The 25,927-nt window shown below is 49.3% G+C and overlaps 1 protein-coding gene across 10 annotated transcripts in view; it reads right to left on the bottom strand.

Moving 5' to 3' along the window:
- Positions 1–12,397: 12,397 nt before the first annotated feature.
- LOC122391956 (mitochondrial carrier homolog 2-like) overlaps positions 12,398–25,927 on the bottom strand; it is a 37,423-nt gene continuing 23,893 nt past the window's right edge. For 5 of the 10 annotated variants that reach the window (XM_043386333.1, XM_043386329.1, XM_043386327.1 and 2 more), the window contains exons 6-9: positions 25,376–25,562; positions 21,608–21,696; positions 14,806–14,935; positions 12,398–12,997 (exon numbers count right to left, since the gene is read on the bottom strand). In XM_043386333.1, coding sequence (XP_043242268.1) covers positions 12,929–12,997; positions 14,806–14,935; positions 21,608–21,696; positions 25,376–25,562 — 475 coding nt within the window. In that variant the 3' untranslated portion in view covers positions 12,398–12,928. The remainder of the gene's footprint in view (positions 12,998–14,805; positions 14,936–21,607; positions 21,697–25,375; positions 25,563–25,927) is intronic. The other 5 variants (XM_043386336.1, XM_043386337.1, XM_043386328.1 and 2 more) reach the window with 1 other exon arrangement.

Genomic DNA, 25,927 nt, shown 5'->3' with positions numbered 1-25,927 from the left:
ATTATCGCGTAAGGGCCTCTTCCTGGCAAGACAAGCAAACACTCAACATCAAAGACTACGGTCCATGGAAGTATTGCAAATGAAGCTCATGTAGGTAATCTTAAGGCTTTTTTTTTGCTCACAGCTCATGTATGAGCAAAATTCTAATCAAGGAATGGGTACATGAATTTAATGCAGGCTGCTATCTCTGTCGGACAGTCCCTGTTCTCACCAGGTGCAACAGGGGCTCGTTATGTGACCGCAGGCCGGCAGGTGCACTCATTTGTTGGTGCTATTAGTTGTTACGGATATATGTGAGATGTAAGTCACCTCTTGTCGCCGGAAAGGGTTACCTTTTACGCTAAGGGAGAGGACGATTCAATTAGGCGAGACGTTTAAAAGATTTTTCTACCTACGAGCGGTTTAATTAATAATTTTATCCCGTACCGCCGATATCTTTCGGGCGTTTAGAGGTAAAAAAAACATTTTATGTAAAAATACGACATATTTCAGACGAGACGAAATGTCTACTAGACGTTTAACAGTTTGTTAATCGTCTAGATATTTAACAAATCAGTTAAACGACATCTGATAATTTTCTCTCTTTGTACGTGAAGCAATTGTAAACACTGTCTACGGTGCGGGATAAAACAAAATCAAAAGCAAAAGTTTTTATATCCCAATATGTTGGTAAGCGCATAAATGAATGATGACTTTTGTTCGTGAACTCATTAAGAGGTTTATGCTACTAACAATTAAAGAAGCTAAGAGTGCGACGTATCCGTTAACACTTTTGACTATCACAATTTTAGTCTTTTATTTACAATTAAATGAAGTTTTCGTGTTTACCAGATATGATGGTTACAAATGTTACCGGTGTCCATTGTTCACTGTTCTTTATTATTTGGAAGACTCCACCCTCCGTATGTAATCGCTACGCAATTTGAGAATGTCGATCGCTCTTGAATGCACAATTCAAATCAATACCATACAATACCTACAATGAAGATGTTAGATGAACTTTATTTCACGATGTGATTAATTTTCATCTGTACAGTATATCATGCTAATATAAAACAAACTTCAATCTAGAAGACCGGACATCTTGACATCGATCAGCATGACATCCGTATATTCTCACTGTCATTCCATGATTCAAACCCGTAAGACCAGTATAGCGCCTTTTGGGGCGACTAACGGAGCGAGCGAGAGGGTGAGCCTTGCACGTGCGAAATTTCGAGGGGGTACCTCCAGCTGACTTGTGCACGGCACCCTACTAACCGGTCTCTAGCGATGTGCCAAATTTGAGCACAATCGGCCCAGCCAGGGGCGTCGCCACGGATTTTTGAGTGGGGGGGGTCGGGTTTCTAGTCTTCACCCGATGGGTAGGGGTGTTTTTTTTTTGCCACACTTCCCAGTTTTGTGCGTGCGTATGTGCATGTGTGCGCGTGTAACAAAGCGGCGCGCAGCGCCGCGAAATTTGGTATAACCTAGGTAGGTATACCTACCTACATCACTTGCGTAAAAATCATCACTGGTCACTTAAGGTCAGGTCGCCATGTCAAGTTCAGTTATACGGTATACCTCTACCAAACTTTCCCCTCTCGCCATTCTTGTAGCTTTTCTCCCATAACTCGAAATTTGGTACACTGTACCTACCTAATGTATGGGGTTATACGTGTCAGCAATTCATGATTCTGAGGATTTACATCTATGATCTGGAGGCAGGTCAAATACGTGACCTCATCATTAGAAAATAATGAGAAATTACATAAAGCACGAATGCCTCCTGCTTTGAAAAAGTTCGTCAGAAACGCAAAATATCTTTGGAGCCATGACAAATCAGCTCATCATTGCCAGGGACAGGGTGCAACTTATGACGAGTGATGACTCGAAAGGTCATTAGTGGAAATGTCCATCGATGGCCACCAGCATTTTTTTTCTACAACTTTTGACGAAGACGCGGTAGAGCGATGACAGCACCTGGAAGATGTTCATAGTTCAGCTCAACAACACGGATCCATTCATATGCAGCAGGAGGTCCTTTTTCGATCAGGACATAACGTTGACCTGAGGTCGTTTTAACGTTAATTCTGAATGGTCAAATTTTAACTCATGTGACGCGTCTCAAAGAGATAAACACAGTGGTGACAAGACAACATATGTACCTAAATACCATACAAACTCACGGAATCTAAAGGTATTGCAAAGCAAATGTTTCGGCAGAATCTGTCCAGTTAGCTGTTTGCCTTCTATGCTATTGGCAAAACATAGACCTGAGATGAAATCTGACCCGAAGCTAGCGAAAAAGCGTTGAAAGAGCTATCAAATATGTTTTCTGCTTCACTGTAGCCCTTCTTTTGGTGGGCTCCCAGTCGCTAACGTATAACGTATACTAAAGTAACGCTGATGTATGCTTTCGACCCCTGATCGATCTAGAGGTTTGCGGAAAAAAAGAGCATGCTGCCCGTGACGAGAGAAAGCCGATGATACCCATTTACAAGGTTTCGGGTCATCTCAGGACTCAGGTCATCGCCAATACGTAGGGAAACTCGGGACCTGCTAGAACTTTGCGAATGTAAGTTGTGATGGTTTTTCGAGGTTCTGATTACGAATGTTATCTTAGTTTTGAACGAAGATGATGACTCCATGCATTTGGGGTAGATCAGGTCAGGTCAGGTCAGATCGACCAAAACCTAATAGTGGATGACCACCACCGATTGCTTCCCAACATGTTATACATATGTATAAGCAACACAACTACTACTTAAATGTTCAGATGGGCGGCGATAAGTTCAAAATCAGCTCCAAAAACTATCCTGTACCTAAATTAAAAGCATGTTATGAAAAAGTGAACCAAGGTCATCTTTATTTGAATCAGGGATATCGATTTATTTTTAAGTAGGCATGATTAACACGAGCGCACCGGAAGTTTCGTTGCAATCGGCTCCTTTTGCGCGACTTCTTTGCGAAAGCCCGAGACGGTTTCATCTGACTCCCTTTCCCCTACATGTGCACTGTATGTACAGCTAGTTGTGACGATAGCCATGGGGCTGAGGCTAGTTTGTAGTTTTGTAGTTAGGCACTGGTCCGACGAATCGACTGCGACCATTTTTTTTTTTAACGATCAGACGAACGCTCGGGGCAGTTTTGGCGCGTCCAATCCTTTGAGGGATAAAAAGGTACTAGAATGGTGGCTACTTAAAAATATTGTTGTGCTGGTGTTCCCCGCCCACAGCTAATTGAACTTTAGGTAATTGGCAAATTGGCTTTAGGGAGCTCTTGAAGCGATTCTGAATCTGATGTATTTGTTGGTGTTGCTGACGCCTGCTTCACTGACATAAAAGCCAAAAAAGCATACTCAGCATCGCAAAAAGTGGGGGGGGGGTCGACACCCCCAGTTTTCAAGAGTGGGGGGGGGGTTACGACCCCCCCGACCCCCCCGTCGGCGACGCCCCTGGGCCCAGCCGTTCTCGAGATCTGGAAGCGGCACCCTGCACGTGCGCACGTGCAAAATGGGTCCCAACTGACTTTTGCACGGCACCCTACTAACTGGTCTCTAACCATGTACCAAATTTGAGCGCCATCGGTCGAGCCGTTCTCGAGATCTGGAAACGACCCCTGCACGTGCGCACGTGCAGCAGCACCCCAACTCTGGCACATGGATATGCAGTGCCTAGTGGGTGCCTACCTACATGCCAACTTTCAGCGCAATCGGCCAAGTAGTTACCGAGATATTGCAACAATTACAAAAGTGACACCTTTTCGTTTTGCACGTGGCACGTGCATAAGGGGTCACCCACATGCATCGGGAATAGTCCAATACTTGGTAGAAGGAATGAAGCTACCCCACAAAAATTACCGCATGAAAATCGGTCAAGTGGTTGCTGAGATATAAGCCTCGTAAAAGCGTGACCACGGCCGGCCGGCCGGCCGGCCGGCCGGCCGCTCATACTCAGAAATTTCCGTTATTCTACGTAAGACTCCGCTCGCTTCGCTCGCTCCGTAATTAGGTAAGTGACGGAAAAAGTGATACCTGCCGAGGCAGTCTTTACTGACCCAGAGTAATCAACTTTACAACCAGCACCCATGTTTACGGGAAGTGCGGTTACACATCTACCAACACAGGGACACGGGGTCATAGGCGTAGGAACAGGGGGGGCCGGGGGGGCCATGGCCCCCCCACTTTCGGAGGTGGGGGGGCCAGCAATGTTAACTGGCCCCCCCACTTTTTGCTGACTTAAGTGTCTGTCTGTACCTAACCTACCACCCGGTAACTTGACACTATTCAGCTTGCCCTTTAATGAGGATTCCTTTTTGTTTCTTTCGGAGGTGGGGGGGCCAGCAATGTTAACTGCCCCCCCCCCCCCCCCACTTTTTGCTGACTTAAGTGTCTGTCTGTACCTAACCTACCACCCGGTAACTTGACACTATTCAGCTTGCCCTTTAATGAGGATTCCTTTTTGTTTCTACAGCGTTATTGACCGCAATTTCCTTCACTCAATGAAGGAAACCATATCAGAGACAAGACTGTGAGTCCTGGTGACAGCATTTTGTTGAATACGAGGCGCGGGACAGCGAGTACTAAAAAGGTATAGGCAATGCTAAGACAATACTAGCACGGTGCAGGAGAATGCGTATACAAACGACCAACGCTTGACCTTATCTGCTTGGGGTCGGCATAGTTCGGCATGGGCCCCATGGGCGTATGGGGCTCTGGCCCGTATTCGATTGTCACGAGACTCAAGAATCCCACGCTAGCTATTAACCCTATTCCTGGCGGGGGGGGGGGGGCCTCAGGAGCCCCCCCTGAGGTTTTTTGGTTATATCTCCCAAACGCGTTGAGCTAGGAAGCTCAAATTTTCTGACTTTTCCTAAAAGGCTTCTACGCAACATGTCTGAAAATTTTGAGTTGATCTGACCTCAGGTCAGGTCACCAGAGGCGGTTTGGTGACGCTACCTCAGAAAAGTTTGCAATCACGCCAGAGCTAGAGTTTTTGACCGATCAATTTCTTCTCTTCAGGGTTTAGTTAGGGTACCAGTATGTGCAATTTGTATATCTCGGAATTTTGATATCGGTGACCTAAGGTCAGGTCAATTTCGCGACCTCCCCATTATAAGTCAATGGGGGAAAAATCAACTCCCTGTTTTTACCACTAAAACGGGTCGGAATGGCCCCATATACCATACATGACTTCATATACGATCAACCTTCACTACCTTGAGGTCTGTTTTGCTGTTGGGCAGCTGTGAGGTCATGTGACGTCATCAAAGGTCACCAAAGGTTTTTGGCCAATAACTCCGTACAGGAACAAGATAAAGACGCGTGGATGGTCTCATTGTGTTCAGCTCGTCAAGACGCATCGAATGATATACATGATGACCTCGAGGTCACGTGACCTGAGGTCAACCTTTGACCTTGACCTTTCGAGGTCAACATATATATCATTCGATGCGGATTGACGAGAGGATCACGATGATGCCCTTAGTTTGTTCCTATCTTGACTAATTCGAAAGTTATTCGAGAAAAACTCTCCATATCTAGCGCCGCCATTTTGACTTTTTCGACCCCTGTGACGTCATCTTTGACCTGACCTGAAAATGACCTTAGTAAAAATTGTAGATCTTGGCCGTGCGTATCCGATGCCGTTTACCGCTTGTCGCTATCTTGCTTCGTTCTCGAGATCTCAGGGGGGGGGGCCGAATCGGCCCCCCCGCCAGTTTCTTGTCCCGGCGGAGCCCGCCAGGAATAGGGTTAACAGCTCCCAAACCAGTCTTTGAGGGTCCTACACTGATCTCGGAGGGCCCTTCAGTGGCGGTCAAGCGCCCACATTGACCGCTGAAAACCCACATTGACCTCATTTGAGGGCCCCTAAACCGGCCTCAAGGGCCCAGCCGGCGTCTGAGGGCCTCACACCGGCCTCTGGTGGCCTCATTTCTGTCTCTGGGGTCCCAAGACTAGCCTTTAGGTGCCTTTGAGGGCCCCGCACTGAATTCTGAAGACCCGATGCCGGCCTCTAAGGGTCCGCATCGGCCTATGAGGGTCCACCTTGGCCTGAGGGGTCCAACGCCGGCCCATGCCGGTCTTTTAGGGCCCCACACTGACCTCTAAGGACCCATGCTGACCTGTAAGGACCCACATTAGCCTCTGATGGCCCAAGTCGGCATCTGGTCTCATCCTGCCCTTTGCAGGCCCTGTACTGGTCTCTGAGGGCCTTAACCCTCGCCGGCCGGGGGGGGGGGGGGGTGCCGCCCCTCCATAGGTTTTTTTTTCGCGATAGCTCCGAACACGCCGGCGATAGAGAGCTGAAGCTTGGCATACCTGACCTTTGAATCAAACGGGATCTTTTGACACCAACCGCATTTTCGGGTCAGATCTGACCCATGTGGTCATAAGTGAACCTCTGCACGGTCTTCACATGTCGCAACTTCGCAACGCCCTCACTGCCAGAGGAGATTTCACAGGGAAATGAACCTTGGAGGACCTAGTATCCAATAGGAGTCTCTCAACTTGTATAATGTATATCTCGGATTTTTCCTAAAGTTCATATGAGGTGAGGTCATTTTCGTGACCTCACCATTAGGTATACCTAAGTCAATGGGGATAAACTGAAAACTTTTTCTGGCGCCGGGAACGATCGATCTCCAACTATCTCAAGCACACCGAATCGTGATTTCATGCACTCCTTGCAAGGTTCGATGCGTCACTTTTGCAATGTTGACCTTGCGCGACGTCATTTATGAAGTTATAAGGGTCTTATTAGTTTTTCGTCAATAACTAGGTACCGATCAAATTGAGCTAGCGAGTGGGGAAAGCCACCTATGGACTCAAGAAGACCTGCCGAATCGAATGATATGCGACATGACCTCCTTCGACCAATTTCGTGACCTGGGGACGCCGACCTGACCGTGACCCGAGGTCAACACCCTAAGTTTACCTCACCCAAACAAAAAGTATACCATTCGACGCGCCTGAGAGAGGCGAACACGATGCTGGCAAAATCGCGGCTCTGCGGCCATTTTTTTTGCGAAGTTATTCACCAAAAACGGAACCGTGCCTTGAGGCACTTGACCTGACCTCAGAGGTCACCGGTTTTGTTTGTTTTGTTGGGTTAGGCCCTTTCGGTCCAATGAGACCATTTCAGAGCCGGAAGAATGATAGGATATAGGGGGAGACATTGGTCTGGGCAGGCACCCTAGTGAGTCGCCGGGGCTGAGCCCGTCCAGAGGACAGGCCACCCAGCCCCAAGGCACTCACTGCACCCGGCTACGGGGTGCGCTCCCTCGGGAGCAGCGGTGCCGCTCCAAGGGAGCAGCCCGCATGAGATAAAGTTGCCTGTCCAGCCCGGAGGGGTTGCGGTGTGGAGGAGAAGGATTTCAGTATCCTGAGGATAGAAGCACGGAACGGTGTCAGAGGTCACCGGTTGACCTAGGACCATAAAATCGGGTATCGATCTCTGCGTCCCGTAACGGCGCACACGCTCGTTTTACCGCGACGCGCTAGCTCCACCTGGGGCGAAACGGCGAGGGGGGTCGTACCCGCCCCCCGCCCCCTCGGCCAGCGCGTATGTAGAAAACCTATAGGACCGGGCCGTGGAGGGTTAAACTGGCCTCTGAAGGCCCAGACCGTCTAAAAGTCTCACACCGGCCTCTAATAAGTGATAGTCAATCAGCCCAGTTGCAGTGGTCGCTGATATAAAACCTCTTAAAAACGTTATAGGCCTGGCTGAGCCTAGCTGGGCCGTTCATGTTGATTTTTATAGGTATATTGAAAAGACTCGCTTTGCACGTTTCACGCTTGCTCGTAATGAAAAAGTTGCTGGATGCCTCTGGAATTTGCATGGGTGCCAACGGCTGCGGAGGACAGGGGAACGCGTCCATCAGTTTGAGTTTATGGACGGGAGACTCCCTGAAATTTCAACCAATTTTTTTCTTTTTTGTCTCGATTTTTTTTTTACCTCTTAGCATGTTTGCGAAAACAAAGTGGCCAAAATCCGAGGAGAAATCGGATTTTGGGGGTAGGTTAGGTTTTGGACCTCTGGGACCCTGGCCCCCCCTCACTTTCGAAAACGTTCCTACGCCTATGCACGGGGTTATGTACCTGGTACCCCTAGGTCATGAATATGGTTATGGTCACCATAAATATCCGAGAGCTGCCTTTCCCGGGCAGCTGCCACACAAATCATTGTTATCTTTTCCGGAAGGAAAACATGCAATTTAATATAAAGCATAACCATTAGGATAACTAAATGGCTTTGGAATATTAAAATGTAATGCAATATTACGATATCTAAAATCGTGCAGAATTTTTAGTGATTATTACCTATGCTATTTCGTATTATTCTTATTGTTTCATTATTATACTCGTATTGTATTGGGCTGGTGAAGAGGGACCAGAGGTGACGAGAAAACTTTCCTCGTGTAATCCTCGTGCTCGTGCTCGTGTAAAGCTCGTGTTCGAAAGCTGGTGAATTATACACGAGGAACTTAGGAAGTTAATTTTAGGGGTGAATGAATTATTTGACTGAATCACCGGGGATAGGTTATTGAAGACGAAATGTGAGAAACTGATGACAGTGAGTGTATTAAACTAGACGTATGTTCAGAGTTTGTTGGTGCTTTTCATTTCATATTTTTCAAAAGATGAATTACTTAGTCGTTAATTACAATCCTAGTTCAGCTTTCAAAATGAAATCAAACAAAATCACCCGCCCTAAGTGTATGTACGCGAACATTCAACCACAGTCCCCATGGCCCTGTTTCACCGGTGATAGCAGCACGCTGCTATCCCATTTCGCGAGCTGACGTCACACTTCTGGTAGTGTTGGAGGAATAGGCTTGTTGACGTCTCCATGGAAACCCAATTTGACACGTGTAATAGCAGCGTGCTGCTATCACCGGTGAAACAGGGCTCAGGTTACTCCGTTTCGCCCACTGCATGTACCGTCACCCGTCCCAGCACCTGTCCCAATCCCAGCACCACTCGCCTCCTTAACCCATCACCAGTTCACCAGTCCGTCAGTCCACCAGTTCGTCGGAACGCCAGTCCGTCGGTCTACCAGTTCGTCGGTCCGTCGGTCCGTCGGTCCGTCGGTCCGTCGGTCCGTCGGTCCGTCGGTACGCCAGTCCGTCAGTCCGTCAGTTCGTCAGTCCGTCGGTCCATAACCCGCAGTCCGCTAGTCCGCCAGTCGGCCAGTCCGTCAGTCCGTCGGCCCGTCGGTCCGTCGGTCCGTCGATCCGTCGGTCCACCTGTCCGTCGGTCCGTCGGTCCGTCCATCACGCTATGGCCTGACAAGTGGCCATTTAGGGCGTCACTGAGCGCCCGTTAGCACTAATGGCACCGCCGAAGAGCCCGTTACAATGGTAATGACAGCACAAACCCACATACCTACTGAAACTGCTTCGGCACTGATGATGGAAGCTCGAACTTCTGAAACTGAAAGCACAGAGTGGTTTGGTCGAAACCGCAGTCATGATGGTCAGGGGCGCGGGAACTACTTTCCGACTGGGGGGGCACACCATAATAGAGATTAACCTAGGGTACCCCCAAATCTAGTTTTCTCACCGGTTTTAGGCCACTTATTTTTCACCCCTCGGCTTTTTCAACAAAAAAAGAAAACATTTGCAAAAAAAAGTGTGGTATTCCGTCTCAAAGCTGTGGGGGCACCGCCCCCACGGCCCCAGAGTTGGGGGGGGGCAAGCTGCCCCCACTGCCCCCCCGGCTCCCGCGCCTATGATGATGGTTGAAAACAAGCTTCATATATGATGGAAAGAGATGTTCAACTTGCTGAACAAACCCCCGAAACACATTATTGTTTACGGAATATGACATCACTCTCTGCACCTGAACAGTCTCTGTCATCTTTCGGAAATTTCAGGACGGCGTGCACAATCATTTTAGTTAGGGATTGAAGAAGCACTTCAAAGTTCAAAGTGAATGTAAAACTTTTAGTAATGGTGAAACTACATAGAATGAGTCGGCCTTAGCATATCTAACTCATAAGAAGAATCAAATAATATCAATGTAACAGACATTCTCCTCAAATGATTTGTTAACTTCTTCATACTTGTACTGTCTTTTAATTCCGTATCTTTTTAATGATTGGACGAGCTTTCAACATTTAAACGGTTTGCGTTAAACCAAGCTGTTATCCGCCCCGGTCTTATTTGCAGCAGTTGCTCATTTCGTCGTACATACCATCGATTACTTGCTTTGATTTGAATGCATCTCCCTCTTACATTATAAATGATAACTTTAGGTTGGTGTCTTAGTATGTAAATTAAACAGGACGGGCCCAATCGTAGGCTTCCACCTTTCCCTCTGCATACGTCGCTAGCTTCAAATGCACACATATATCATCCGTGTTTCATAATCCCATCCAGACATCATCAACGCCTTTTCCTCTTCCTCGCCCATTACATCTGCACAAACCACCACCTCCAGACGCCAGACGGCAGAGGTCGGCGCAGCACATTCTCATCAGTCTGGGGATTGAGCCATCACTCGACCCCGGCCCCCAGCGCCAGACAGACCGGGCGGCGTCGCACTCTTGGGGAGGGTGATTTTTCACCGGCACCGGCGCCGGCTGAGCCCGCGGATAGTGGATGGAGGTGTTGTGAGCCACATTGGCGCGCGCGGCGGGTCGGCGGGCGCAGAGGGCACTTATCACGGGGTTTCGACGACGTATGAGTCGGGGTGGGAAGGTGAGGGCGCGGGCTCTGGAGAAATGGAGTTGTGGAGAGTGCTGAAAGACAGACAGACAGAATGGTAGAAGGGCAGACAAGTAGACAGATGAAGCCCTGGCCCAAGTGGTTCAGGTTTCCGTAATCGCTGGAAATGCTTTACGACCCGCGGTGGGCTGTCGCCTGTCACAAACGGCTTTCATCATCAGTTCGTGATCATGCTCGGCCGTGAACTCAAACCACGTACACGATGTGATCATCCGTCGAGGACTCATTCACAGCAGAGTCCAGATGTGCTGGAAATTCCCGGTCTTCAGATCAAACATCAACAGTTGAATGTATGAGCCTTTGCAGAACATGTCTTTTTCTTTAGGTTCTCAGAAAAAGGGATAGGTCAATGACTGTCACTGAATGATTGTCACTTGAAAAACTGGGATTATTTTGCAATATTTTGGTATTACGATAGTCTTCGATAGAATTGCTAATGTGACGTCGTCTAATGACGCACGTCTGTTCGAATCAATGTTGATCTGGTTTGCGTCACAATGAAATCGGCACCGAACCGCCCCTAACAATCATATTCGACGTACGTTTCGCGTTCGACGCCTCACTGCAATAACATGCACAAAATGACAACATTCTAGGGTACTTCTTGGAACAACCCCGCCTGTGGCTGGCACGACTGGCATAAATGCCACTGTTTTCTACCGAATCCGCCCGTATATACGAGGCGAAGCCCCCCTGCCAGCCGGCGCCAATCCTAAGAATGCAGGTCGGTCGCAAAACCCTGCATTTACTATTGATCAAAAGGCCGACTTGACGTAAAAGCCGCAACTGATAGTGACATTGGATGGCACAATGATAGGACGGAACAGTAAAGGTATTTATAAGCGTACACTTTTTTCGAGTGGGCGGAAGCATGAAGCAGGGTTAATTATCCTTTGGATGTGAGATCATACATATGTCCTGTATTGGTGAGCAGCTGATACGTGTATGCCCATCCACAAAATAAGCACTTGCGCTGGATAGGTAGCATTTTGCACCGCGGCACGCCCCCAGCATTTACACGCCAGCGACCATTTAATTGCGATTTGCTGATAAGCTGAATTAAACATTTTACCGTGTGCAAATATTTCACCGGATCTTTATTGACCAAATGAATTTACCTATCATGCTTCCACTGAGAATTCTGATAATGGATTTGCACTTCTGCATTGTCACCTGTGTCACAAAGCTCACGCCTAAACGTATTCTATCTTTCACGCTGTGGCGATACGAGTCCCAGCGTTCGCACATTTTCCTGATGGGCGTTGCCGTCGACTACCCACGCGGAACACGATATAAAATCCACGGCGTTGCTCCTCTCTTCCCATTCGTCCTGTCTCATCCCACCGTTTCCCACGGTCTTAGTGACCGCCCTATCCGGGAGCCAGCATCCCCTGGAGCTAGTTTGTCAGAGGACGTAGTTAGGCGGCGCCGACCGAGGCGTGGGAGGGACACCTGGCTCAGCTCCACGCCCACTGACGGCACCCGGCTAAAATCCGGCTGAAGCTGCCCCAACTTGTGCATCACCGGATCTACTGAGTACCCGGCGAGAAGTTGAGAACCTCCAAGCACCGCATGAGAACCGTTCGACCAAAAGGTGAGAACCAGCTGACCCTATACCGCACTTCTGCGTAAATGCCACCTCAGACATTCAATATTAACTGTAGACCTCCGACCAAAGCTCCACGGCAAAGACCTATGTGCGTATATTTACGTGAATTAGTTGGCCACTAAGTAGCATTGCGCCGCGCTATACACGAGAAAGCTGCATTGCGCCACATTACCAAAGACCGGCAGGCGCAGCACCCCGTTTCTAGAGGGATGCTCGTGCGACTGGGCGGCGCCCCGATGCCCCGGTATGAAATCCCCACACAGCACACTGGCGGGCGCCCGGCCACCCCTCGTCACACACGCGTCACGCTCGTCACAGGTGTCACAGGGGGCAGCGCCGCCGGTTATCACCGTCCCTTCCCGCGCCCCCTACAGCTGCGGGCGCCCCGTAACGGCAGCACAGGTGCGGGGGCTTCCCATCCGGGGAACACATCCCTCTGCAGACCTACTCTCTCCCAGACGGAGACTTCCTAGCCCGACTGGTGCTCCCTCCCCTGGTTACACACAGACACACGGATGACCCGGCGTTGGGAAGGTCGGCAGAAGACCGCCGTAGAGCTCGTTCGGTGTCTGCCAGTACCGGACATTGCCAGTAGACAGGGCAGGCGGATCACTGCAGCGGCGCCACGCCCGAGCCGGGGTAGTTACCGACGGGCACCACACGGCCGCCCAGTACCACCTGAAACACGCGCAGGAGTCAGATGGGCCGCGGGTCAACATGGTCATTGGTCAGTGAGTGAGGTCTGAAGGAAGACATGTCACACCGAGAGACCCATACGTATCATTAGCATCGAGAACACCCGTAAGGCCAGCGTGGAACCCGACCTTGGCTACCCTACTGCACATAATTTATCCAACTGATCGTTCTAACTTATACCCAGTCCGCCCGGCGACCACAGCGGTCTATAAAATCCAACACCCATTCAGTGTATGCTTTTCAGTGGTCTGTCGTTTATCGTTCGCATAATTAACAGCCTTAAATCTCAGACAGCTCAGCCAAGTTCACAAAGCTGGTCAAAAGTCCACGAAGCTCAGTCCATTCCGCAAAACTGGTCCACAGTCCACACAATTCGCCCACATCCCACACAGTTGGTCCACAGTCCACAGTCCCGTCCCCCCCCCCCTACCAGCCGCGCGTCTCCCCGGCCGCAGCTGGTCGGACCCAGCGCTCCATTTCACGGCCCATAAACACACGGTGGCCGTCCACCAGTCAGTGTCACCCGGAGCCGACAAAAGGGCCGACCGACCGGGGCAGCTCGGATGGACGGCTGGACGGGATGAATGCTGAAATTGGTCCGTCTGTGACCTGGACATAGGTGAATGGAGCCACGTACTGAAGCGGGGTCAGGGCAATCAGAGCAATATCCAGACAAAAGACCGGGCGGGAAGTACGTCCATCATTAGAACTACAATAACTACATATCTTCAAAAGTTTGTGTCTCTTAATTTTGATCAGGACCGTTTGCCTGATAATAAGTTCAAATCCACCTATAAAGGTTTCCCAGTGAATCGTAACTTAGTAGGCCTGTTGACAGATTTGGACCTCTAAACATATTCTGCTCCGTTCAATTCTCAGGACCGCCATCATTACCTATACCATGCCTTCAGTTCCAGACAGAACATGCACCAGACTAGGTCAGACCGCCCAGCTCTGTCATCTTCCGGCTTCTCTTCCAAGATCCATTTCCCGTTTCCGCCTCATCCTTATGCGCAGCACTGCTCTTGGCCCCATCCGTCTCCCTAATCCGATCATACAAGTCTCACATTGGACCTCGTGCCTTTCTCCAGAGCCCGCACGTTTCGACTCAGACCCCAGCATGTGTGTCTCGCCCAAGCCCCACCTGCAAACACATGCCTCAACTCCGACATGTCTCACTTAAGCTCCGCATGTCCCCCTATCGCCCTATTACATCTAATCTGTGATCCTATCTCCTCAGCTCTAATGTGTCTCATATGTAATCCCATCGCAGGTCTCACCACCGTTGTCCTTTCAATGTAACTAAAAAATATCAGTATGAGCGGCCCGACCCGACCCAGCCTGTGTAACGCTTTTGAGAGACTTACATCTAAGCAACGGCTAGGCCGACTGACTTGCGGTCTTTTCCGTTGGGTAGTTCCATCTCTTCTACCTCGTAACTGACTACTTAGGTGACCATCGCGACGTGTGCCACGTGAAAAGTCAGGGGTGTCCTAAGTTGTTCTGCTGAAATAGCGATTTTGAGAGACCTATATCTCAGCAACCGCTGGGACGATTAACTTGCAGTAATTTTCAAAGGGTAGCTGATCTCTCCTAACAAAAATAAAATACTCTCGAGTATCGATGCATGTGGGTGACCCCCATTGCACGTGCAAAATGCAGTTGAAGAGGTGTCAAGTTTGTTCCCATGCATGTATTTATAAAGAGCCCGTCTCATCGACTCACACACCGTTTCACCACCATCTCACCTAATAGTCTCACCGCCCCTACTAAACGTCTCACAGTCTCACCTGCGGGCCGGTATAGTAGCGGAAGAAGATGGATCCTCCGCGTTTGAGCTGGTTGCCGGCGCTGAGGTCCCGCCAGCAGTCCACCCAGGAGGAGTAGTGCGGCATGTACGGCGGCGAGCCGGCCACCAGACTGACGGGACAGAGGAGGTGAATTAATACGGTCAGTAGTAGGGCATGTAAGGCGGCGAGCCAGCCACCAGACTGATGGAGGGGGGGGGGGGGATATACGGTTAGAAGTGTGGCATGTACAGTATATCTAAAAAGTATGTCCCCTGGTTTGGCTCTCCCACAGGAGGCGAATCGGTAACTTGGCTGAATCCCAGTTGCGGCATCCGGCCGCCAGGGTCGCTGCCGCGCGAGCGGCCTTGACCGCTCGCATGTCATTGGCAGTTCGGTCCCTCCCCATCTATACCGAGGTGGGGAGGGGAGAAGAGGGGAAGAGAGGGGAGGGAGCGGCATCCGCTCGGCACTTGGCGATACCTGGCTGACCCCGCGCTCCCTCGCTGACCTTTGTCCTGCCCTCAGGCGAAGCCCGACTTCCTGGCCTGTAGCGGCCCAGCGGAAAAGCGAGCTCGCGGGGCGCGACTCCATTGGCCCAATCTTATAAATGGAATGCTGTCGTATTGACGGCATTAGATAATATTAATAGTGATACCAGCAGTGGATGTGGTAAAATACAGTCCAAAATAAACGAAAGCACACGATTCGTGCATAATGCGCCCTCCCATTCAAATAAACCCGCCCACTTCGATAGATGGTGTAGTTTCTTAGGGCGTAAAAGATGCAAAACACTACCGATTTTTTTTTTTAGCTCGGCCACATGGGACCGACAATATACAATTGACTGAAATGCATGAAAACCATTTTGCATGTAGGTAATAGCCGTTTTCTGCACCCAAACTTCAGCCAGTGACGCCCTGTCCATTCTAAAGCGTTTATAAGATTGGCCCCAGCACCCGATTTTATATGAGGAAGTCGTTTAAAAAGCATCATATTTCTAACGAATTTATTATTATGGCCACTTTTACAGGACGTCTATAGAGCTTTGACTTTTACATTTCTTCCTCGTTCAGGAGAAACGTTTTAACCCTCACCGGACCTTCAGGTTTTCTGAATAGGGTAGACCGGGGCAAGTCGCCCCGCCGAGGTAAAACGCCTAACCGATGTTTCTCGGAACTGGCAAGGATCTGGGGAAATATTCTCTCTTCTATAAAACGTGCACTATATGATCATTATATGACCAGACTGGAAATAAATTGTGATGACTCCTTAGGGAGATATAGCCAAAAATGTGTTTTTGGAGTGATTTTTATGTTTTGTTGTCAGGTTATGCATCATGGCGTTCTTTTATGGTCCACATCAGGTTAACGACTTTTATGTATTTTGAACAACTATTATCGAAGGCTTATAATGCCGGGTTGGTTCGTGTTAAATTATGTCTTGCTGGAGTGCAAGGCGTTGTTTTCTGACCGAACTACGTGATGGGGTAAAACGCCCCAGTAGGTCGCGGGGCAAAAAGCCCCATGGGGCGTTTTGCCTCATGTGTTGTTCGTACTACCCACTTCCTAATGTTCGGTAGCTGGCAAACAGTAAGTTTCTATGCATTTATGTGTAGTTTTCTCAGCAACCGGATGGCAAAGGACGTATTTGGTTGACAGTTGCATGGCAATAATTTATTATTTGGCCTGATGAGGCAGGTGAAAAACCTGCTCATACAATAGTGTCATAGCTGAACACCTGATAGGATGGAAGGTGCTAACTTCAGTGCCGTGCCTCCCAAGGTCTAACGGACCTCTCATATAAGATTTGGTCAACTAGAATGTTTAATCTTTAATCTAGAGTATGGGGCTTCTTGCCCCGGGCCGTGGGGCGTTTTGCCCTGGGGTTGGGGCAAAATGCCCCATTTGCAGTTGTTTCACAAATCACTTCATAGCTGGGAGTCCGATCATAAGTGAATGAATTTGAGGGGTGGAATTTAAAGTAAAATGTCCAAAGAACGCATTGAGCACAAATTTGGCCTTTCAGGTGATGTAGGACAAAAGTTATGTAGCAAAATAAATTATCTGGGGCGTCTTGCCCCAGGCTACCCTACCGAGGGGACGTTGGGGGTTGGAAGTGAGGAAACAACCCCCTTCGCCGATTCGCCCCTAATTGAGCTAGACCCTCACGAAAGAAACGATCGTGTGCGTCGTTACGAAATGCAGCGATTGGTCTCCGATTTAAGGACCAGGGTCAGCCGATGACTTCGGAGGTCAGGTCAAGTGGCCCAAGGCACAGGTTCGGTTTTTGGTAAATAACTTCGCTAAAAATGATCGCAGATCCGCGATTTTAGCAGCATCGTGTTTGTCTAGCTCAGGCGTGTCGAATGGTATACTTTTTCTTCGGGTGAGATCAACTTAACCCTCGCCCGTATAGAGGGGGGGGGGGTCGAACGGACCCCCCTCCCTCGGTTTTTCACAAATAACTCGCGTAAAAAGCGGCCGATCGCGACGAAACTTTCAGTACCCTCGCGTTAATCAATTTTACACCCACCCTGAAATTGTCATGACCCTGACCTTAATGACCTTTGACCTGCGACCTACTTTTCGAGACCATGTTTGGCCGGAATCGCGATTCGGCGTATGTCGGCTCGCATTATCGGCGCGTTTGCAGTCTTTTCGTGGTTTTAAGCGTTCAAACATGGGATATGATGTTGCTTCCATGCATTAGGGTGGGTGTCAAGGTCACCGGAAAGTCAGGTCAGGTCATTGACCTTTGATGACCTCGGTCCACTTTTTCGAGTTTTACATGTTTCTAGGCCAGTTTTAGGAGCTGAATTCGAATTTAGCAGCCATATGAACATTGACGAAGTAGTTTTGGTGCCCTCGCAACATGTTGCGAAGCTGTCAGAGGCGGTTGCCACCTACTACGAATACCCTTACTGGTTGACCTGACCTGACCTGACCCGACCTGGCCTAAATGCATGAAGACATCATCTGTGATCAAAACTAACATGATATTCGTGATCAGCACCCCGAAAACCCCATAGCAGCCACGTTTTACGACTTTCTAACAGGTCCCGATTTTCCCGACTTTTGGGTCATTGACCTGACCTGGAAAGTCAACCGATGACCTAGGACCTCAAAATTGGGTATCATCGACTTCCTCTCGTCACGGCCAACACGCTCGTTTTTTCCGCGAAGCTCTAGCTCGATCAGGGGCGAAACGGCAAGGGGGGGGTCCAACGGACCCCGCCCCCCTTATACGTTTGCGGCTGGAAAAACACCAATACGGGCGAGAGTTAAGGTGTTAACCTCGGGTCAAGGTCAGGTCACAGCCCGTCAGGTCACGAAGCTGGTCAAAGGAGATGATATTGCATATCAATCGATTCGGCAGGTCTTTTCATGTCCATTAGTGGCTTTATCGACTCGGTAGCTTTAGTTGATCGGGAGTTATTGACGAAAAACTGATAGCCTTAGTTACGTGATAAATGACGTCACGCAAGATCAACAAAGCAAAATTGAAGCATCAGACCTTGCAAGGAGCGCATGAAATCACGATTCCGTGTGCTTGAGAATTTGAGATAGTTGTATATCATTTCCGGACCAAACCCCATACTTATCGTATGATAAAGAACGTCAGTGTTAGAAAGTTAATTAACAATTTTATTTAGGATAGTTTAATTCAAGTGGGTATAATCCGACTTGACAATTTACTAGGAGGGTTTTGCAGCGCTATTAGTTCGGCATTTAATTATAAATCATTGCTAATTTCGATCCGGATATCGTTATTCAATGCTGGCCTTTGCGTCCTCAGAAAGTTGTTTATAGTCATGAAGGCTTGCATTGACCCATACTTTCCATTTTTCAGCACTATTATTCGCCGTAGTTGACCAGGTGTTTTTCTTCAGCTCTCCCCTGAATCCTTTGGCTTGGACCTGGCGTATCACCCGTGCATCGCAAGACGCACCTACCACACACAAATTCATGATCCCCACGAACCCACATCAGCGTCCGTTCGCTTGGTGTGTGACGGGACCCCTTGACCTTTGGCCGCGACAACTGCCAGCTTGCTGGAGCACCCCTCCCTACACGCGCTGCCCCGCCCGCTCCCCTCCCTCACCCCCGCGGGGTCGTGTCACGAAGGTTCGGGCTTACGCTACTACCGGCCGCTGCGCAGCTGTCACCTAGCGCTTGGGAATGTGTGGTCTGGTGCGGATTCAGCCAACTACCGGCTCGCGACACCAGCGCCACGTAGTGGCGACGGTACATTCTTTTTAGACACACTGTACGGCGGTGAGCCGGCCACCAGGGTGACGGGGGGGGGGCGAAAATACGGTAAGTAGTGCGGCATGTACGGCGGCGAGCCGGCCACCAGACTGGGGGACAAAGAAGGTAATTAATACGGTCAGTAGTGGGACATGTAGGGCGGCGAGCCGGCCACCAGACTGACGGGACAGAGGAGGTGAATTAATACGGTCGGTAGTAGGGCATGTAAGGCGGTGAGCCGGCCACCAAACTGAGGGGGGGGGGGATGGCGGAAATACAATCAGTAGTAGGGCATGTACGGCGGTGAGCCGGCCAGCAGGCTGATGGGGGGGGGGATATACGGTTAGAAGTGGGGCATGTGCGGCGGTGAGCCAGCCACCAAGCTACGGACGGGGGGGGGGGGGGGCGGAAATACGATCAGTAGTGGGGTATGCAGGGCGGCGAGTCAGGAGAGAATACGGTCAGACATGGGGTAGAGACAGGGATAAAAACTGGACAAGAAGTCGAAGGATTGCGACTTGTGAAGGGACCATGAAGTTGGATGGTTGAGACTGAGGAAGGAGTAAGACATCGACATTACACAGTCAGTCGAATATAGGGGGAATATAGGGGTTGATACAGGGGGATGGGCAGGGGAGTCTGACCACACCGTCTCATCTTAACGACGTTTGATAATGGGAGAGGTGCCAAGACGACCGGTCACGGGTTCGATACTGAGAGAGGTGTCTGATCATCATTCAGGGTCGAGAGACTCGAGAACGGGAGAAGGTTCGATACATTCAATAATGGATACTGACGGAGAGGTCAGGCAGTCGGTCACGGTGGTCGGACCACAGAGGCCATACCGTCACGGATGCGCCGCGGGTCAAAGGGTTCACGGGAACCAGTCAGGTAGATACCGTGCTGTAGTAGTTAGTTGTATAATGAAGTTAGCGTTGAGAAGAGACAGCTGGCCTTCGAACAGTACCGGTAATACATTACAAACTCGGAGGATAAGTTAATGCAGATCGGGTGGTGAGTTCTCCGGGGTCATGCGGGAGCATTCGAACAGGGTCGTTGGTACACGTGACGGAGTTGGAACCATCTCGAAAGACAGGCACTTTGACATACCGAGGGAAGGGTCAGATCAGGTATCAAGCAGGGTCAAAACGGATCGCAAATGGAGGCAAGGCAGCTGGCCATCCTGACATGTAAAACAGACCACACGTCCAGCTCGCATCTTATGTGAGTTCATTAGGGTACATGGCGTCTGGGCAGGCACAACGGAATCGTTGTCCGCCTATTACCTATCTCACAGGAGCGTGTTAGATCAACCAAATATGGATGACACTACAAAGAATCAAACACCTTAGGAAACCACCCACCAGGATATTGTTGGCACACCTCACATCAATGGCCCTTATCCCTCCCACCTGGCTCAATTCATTAACCCTCGCACGACCAGGCCATTTCTCATAACACGAACGACCAGGGGGGGGGGGGTTGTTACGACCCCCCCCTTGCGTTTCGAAACGGAAGGTCGTAGAGCTTAGCGGAAAAAAAACCAACGGATTGCTTTCAACGAGATCTCGCGATTGGTGGTATATTTTTTGGTCCTAGGTCAACATTTGACCTACTTATGACCGGTCAAAGGTCAAATTTTCCGAAAAAATCAAACTTTTTCAACTTTCCGCGGCGATTGCGGCAGAACGATGGGAGATATCGACTTGAAACCTTCACTATCGTGTTCCTTGATCAATTCTCTATCGTTTGGTATGTATTTCGTTTCCCTAGCTCTAAAAATGGCGCGTTGGGAGCGCCGGAAGTCGGCAAGGTCACAGTCGGCGGCAGAAATTCGAAAAATCAAAATTTAAATTTTTGAAATCTGATTGTATTTTTGGATTTGGGAGGTCCATTTGCTCCCTATAGAAGCTAATATTGCTGCATATTCCCATTGAGGTGACAAGAATTAGCAAAATAGTGGTTCGGGCGCTTTTCAAAAATATACCGGACGCTGTTCCTCTTGTGACGTCATAGCTCCGTGACCTGACCTGACCCGGTCAATTTTCTTGCACCACACGATAGCCAATGCTTGCCCCAACATGCATGGGAAGTTTCATCATGATCCATCAAACAATGTGGGTATCACCGGCAGAAAACCTAGGGATTCGGCGCACACGTTTGGTAACTGTCGGCCGGAGGCTGTACCTCTTATGACGTCATAACTCAGTGACCTGACATGACCCGATCAATTTTTTTCGGCAAAAGATGCGCAAAGGTTGCCCCAGAGGGTATTGAAAATTTCAGCCCGCTACGACAAGCCGTTTAGCGTGCACTTCGAAAAAACCTCAGGGGGGGGGGTTGATACAACCCCCCCAGGCGTTCTAGGGTTAAACTCATTCATTCATCTCAAACACCTGCAAAATACCCCCTTCGGCTCCCATGCAACATCCCAATCCCACTCCAACATGCCTCATCTAGTCCTGTTCATCTCATTCATCCATCTACATAGTACATCAGCTATCAACCATCCCACACCACCACCGCACCCACCCTCCTCTCCCGCTCTCACTCACCCCGAGTTGGAGACGGCCGAGCAGGTGCTCACCACATGGAACGGGTAGGTGAGCGCCGAGCCGATGTACTGGAACACACAGCAGTACGACTACCATCAGCGCAGTCAGGGGCCGTCCCACCGGACGGGCACAGAGCGCCGGGTTAGTACTTAGTACCGCGACCGGCCCCTGAGCTCAAAGCGCAGCCGCCGGCACAGCACTATGGTACAGGCTGGTGTGGAGAACATGTACAGATAGATACATACAGTGGCGTAACGGCCGGTGACAAGGCTATGAACACATCGAGCTGAAAGCTTCCAAAAGCTCTTGATACCTTATGGTACAATTATAAGCACACGAAAGTGATAAACTTCACATATTTGATTTAAAGTACAGACACTAAGATCATACTTTTTAGCCATATTCTGCGAAGTATGAACACAACGAAATAAAAGGCCGCCATACCACACCACCACCCAAAAACATCACACAGTTCATATACCGAGGTACCAAGCAATAAGGTAAACAGCCATTCACAGCAGCTTTACAATACGAAAGAAGTCCTAACATTAAATACATTCTTTCGCAACATTTCAGGTTTCTCAGAATAAAATGGCATAGGTACACACTACACAAACATTAAACAAGCATTGTGAGACCGTTGCATAACTGAGCCACGCTGTAAAAGAACACATTCAAACCAAAATGGGCAGTGGGCACTGGGTAGTGGGCATATTCCTAATGTTCTGTACAAAGTGTAGTCAAAATCCTAGTCGTCTTGGGCAAACACCCAGCCTAAAAGTAGACTGGTGAAGTACTTCTCCGTTTCAGTGTAACTCTACAAACCCCTGTGGGATGTGGGTCCCCTGTGATCACTATAGGAGCCCCAACCCCCTGGAACGTCTGCTTCTCTCTGTGAGCCCCCGTACCATAACCGCCAGCCCCTGCTCCACAGGCACCCATGTCGCCACTGGACGTGATGCCATCATCCCAGACCGCACGCGCGTCCCATCTAGTGCGTGGGTGTCACAAGGGTAACTACCGCCGCTCCTGGAGGCACGAGCGGACGCAAACGAACCGTCCCCTCGGGACCATAGAGACGCGTCGTGTTCTGTAGGACGACTTTCTGCTAACGACTGACAGCCAGTGGCGCAGGCAGCGGCGGAGCGGAACGGTGGAACGTGGGTGGGTCGGCGTCCGCTCCGGACAGGAATGGGTAGTTGTTGGAAGGGGATGACTAGCTCGGGTAACTAGAAATGGAACCTAGAGCGACGTCACGTATCCAGGGACAAGGGTTGCTGTCCACTGGCGGCTGACAAATTTTTCGTGGACTACCCAGGTTGGCAGATTATATCCATTCGTAAACGAACTGAGCTGCCAGATATGCTTTCACAAGCGACTCGGATTTTCAAGTATCGTTCATCATAAAAGACCGCGTTGTCAGAAACGGTCCAAAAAGCGTCCTGGACATTGACGTGCGCAGAGCGATGACGGGGGATATAATATCACGCCGGCGAATGAATTATCCCTTTACCACCCCTGGCTGTACTGGACCGCTCATCTCACGCCAACAACGCAGAGCTATCACCGTCACCGAAACCAGGGAACATTACAGGCGAGGATATCTCGCAGTCTCACGTTTGGACGGTCTGCCAGCGCCCGTAACGCCCTTCAGTGGCGGTGGAATCAACACGTTCCAAGGACGGAAGGCGATATCCGCCACCCTGACGCCAACACACCACAAGTTCGGCGGCCTAAGTGGAAACACTGAAGATGATGCAACTTTAAATTGGCTAAACTTGTACGGAAGAAGGCGATTGCCTCGAGACCTACGCCGATAACTTTTAATTCAATATAATCATAGGGCTGGGGGCTGTATCGTTTTGGAGAAAAAGATTCACCAAAGGTAGACATACAGATCACCAAGGAGGTGCATATGCTTTTAATGGCCTTAAATCAAGGAGCTCACCAATCACCACCATTACCAGCTCCCATACAGATCACCAAGGAGCCTTAAATTAAGGCTGGCAGCTAAATGCATCAAATTATGTTACCCACAGCTGGAACAGGAGATGACAATTGCTTTGTGATTGTCATCGGTTGCACCGTGTACCTTATACATTTACTTTGCAACTATTACAGCGAATATCTAGTAAAGAAGACTGGGTTTCCATCTAAAACTTGCTTAAGTGAAGGATTGTCTACAGTGCGATACTTATGAGTCAGGAGCTACCAAAGCCGATCAAAGTCATGCACAACTACGATAACCAAATCAACAGCCCAACGGAACCCGCCAATCCAAATGAATCGATAGCTAGAACTACCGGCGTACCTATACCAACTACCCTGACGACTATGATGAACACATCACTAATGCAGCACACACCTATAGGTACCCAAATACAGATTGAGACCGCAAGACCCCAAATTAGTGGGAAAAACTGGAGTTGGGAAAAATGGTACAACCCCGTATAGTTAAGACCTAAGACACTGGGTAGTCCAACACCACATACAACACCACTGCTGCAACACCTCTGCCCATTCACCACCGATAAACTATGCTAAAAGAAAACTCTAGGACGTCCGTAAAAAACTACGGAGCAGGATACTATTTTGAAAGTAGTCACCACGATTTTAATTTGATGCACACCAACTGCGCTAGGTACTAGGTAGTAAATTAGGCCGATAGCAAACAGTTATTTAGGCGACAGCGAAGCAGCAGTCCACGCAGATAAAAATCCAGCCACAGCATGTAGCCCAAATTACATTAGTCATGCTCCAGCAAACAAACAGCCGAAAATATGTGCTAACTAGGAACTACGCTAACTACAACATAGCAGACATGCTAAACACACATAAAATGTATGACCCATGAGTGGACCATGACACGCTGACATGCAAATGCTTTCCAAATACAATCATGCACAGCCAGAGGATAAGGTTACAGCTACGGTAAAACACCGCATTCGCCCCAGCTGCTAGCGGTCGACACAAAGACCTGCAAGCGAATTCAAGCAAACCACAGCCTGATATTTCAAGGGGAAATCAAGCCACCGAGATGTGCACAGGCACGGTTTATGTTTTTTCTTTTTCTTTTTTGGTGGACAGTTTGGGGACAGCAGCGAAATGAACAGTATCCATATGTCGTATTAAAAAGGGAGCCGGTGCTATAGCTGATATCTGGGCTTCCTATCTAAGAAGGTCTTTAACATTAATTTCCAGCTAATGGCTAATTGTAGACGAGTTGTTGGCTTATTTGTTATAAGTATAACGCTGCATTCAATATTAACGCTATAGCTGGGGATACTTTGGAATTAAGTACTTCGGCAGCACTAAAACCACCATTAAGAGCACTTTGAAAGACCCTGGGAATCGACTTATGAAAAAGTGCTCTCCTGTTGCCACTCTCAGCTAGTGTGCTTATTGCGGCTGTAGGGCGCGCCGACGGGAGTAGTCATTTTGCGCCCATTTACCTGGTGTCTGGCTATTATACTGAACCACTCTAACAGCTGTACTGTAAAGTACATAGGTATTTCTTAACTGCTTAACTTTACTGAATCCATCAGTAACAATAGGATGCACAAATGGCCCAAAACTCCTGCATCAAAACACTCTTATCGACACTAACAATTCACCCTTGATTCAACTTAGAATAATGACTAACCACCATGCTATCAAGCACAATACCTCCCTCCCCAGCACAGTAAACACTACACAGTGCAACTGCACACCCCTACAAGCTCTATGCACAGCCCCTGCAGAGGCCGCCAGCGGCGGGTCGCTACATACAGCCATCGTCGATCCGGTGTACGTCTTCAGCTCCTTGTCCTCCACGACGTAGTTGTTGACGACGTAGGTCAGCGAGGCGACCAGCAGCGCCGACAGCAGGTCGCCGAGCAGGCGCGGCACCAGGCCGGCGAAGAAGCCCAGGATGCCGTTCTCCTGGTAGATGGAACGCATCGAGGAGAGAATGCCACTGGGGAGGAAGAGGGGAGAATCGTTCAGACGACTAACGCTGTCATGTAATCGGAATACCGTGTTTTCGTCACACTCGTACTCTTTTATTTAAGGTGCTTCATAAGGAGCGTGGTTCGTAGCGATTCCAAAATAACTATGCCGTGAAACAGGGCTAAATATAGACGCAGAAGAGCACTCCTGAAAATCTGGATGGGTGGATACATTGATACAATTACACAGGATAGGAGGAAACGAAAACATTCAGCCGGCAGCCACATAGTCATTCACAATTCAGATTCATATCGATCATCTGCAGCGATAGCTGCTCCCATGAGTTGTGAACAGATGCATACGGATTTCATTCATAGCCAACAAACACATAGC

Source organism: Amphibalanus amphitrite, unplaced genomic scaffold (assembly GCF_019059575.1).
Source record: "Amphibalanus amphitrite isolate SeventyFive unplaced genomic scaffold, NRLGWU_Aamphi_draft 000463F_arrow, whole genome shotgun sequence".
In the NCBI taxonomy this organism is placed as follows: domain Eukaryota; kingdom Metazoa; phylum Arthropoda; class Thecostraca; order Balanomorpha; family Balanidae; genus Amphibalanus; species Amphibalanus amphitrite.
This window is presented reverse-complemented; position numbering and strand designations above follow the sequence as displayed.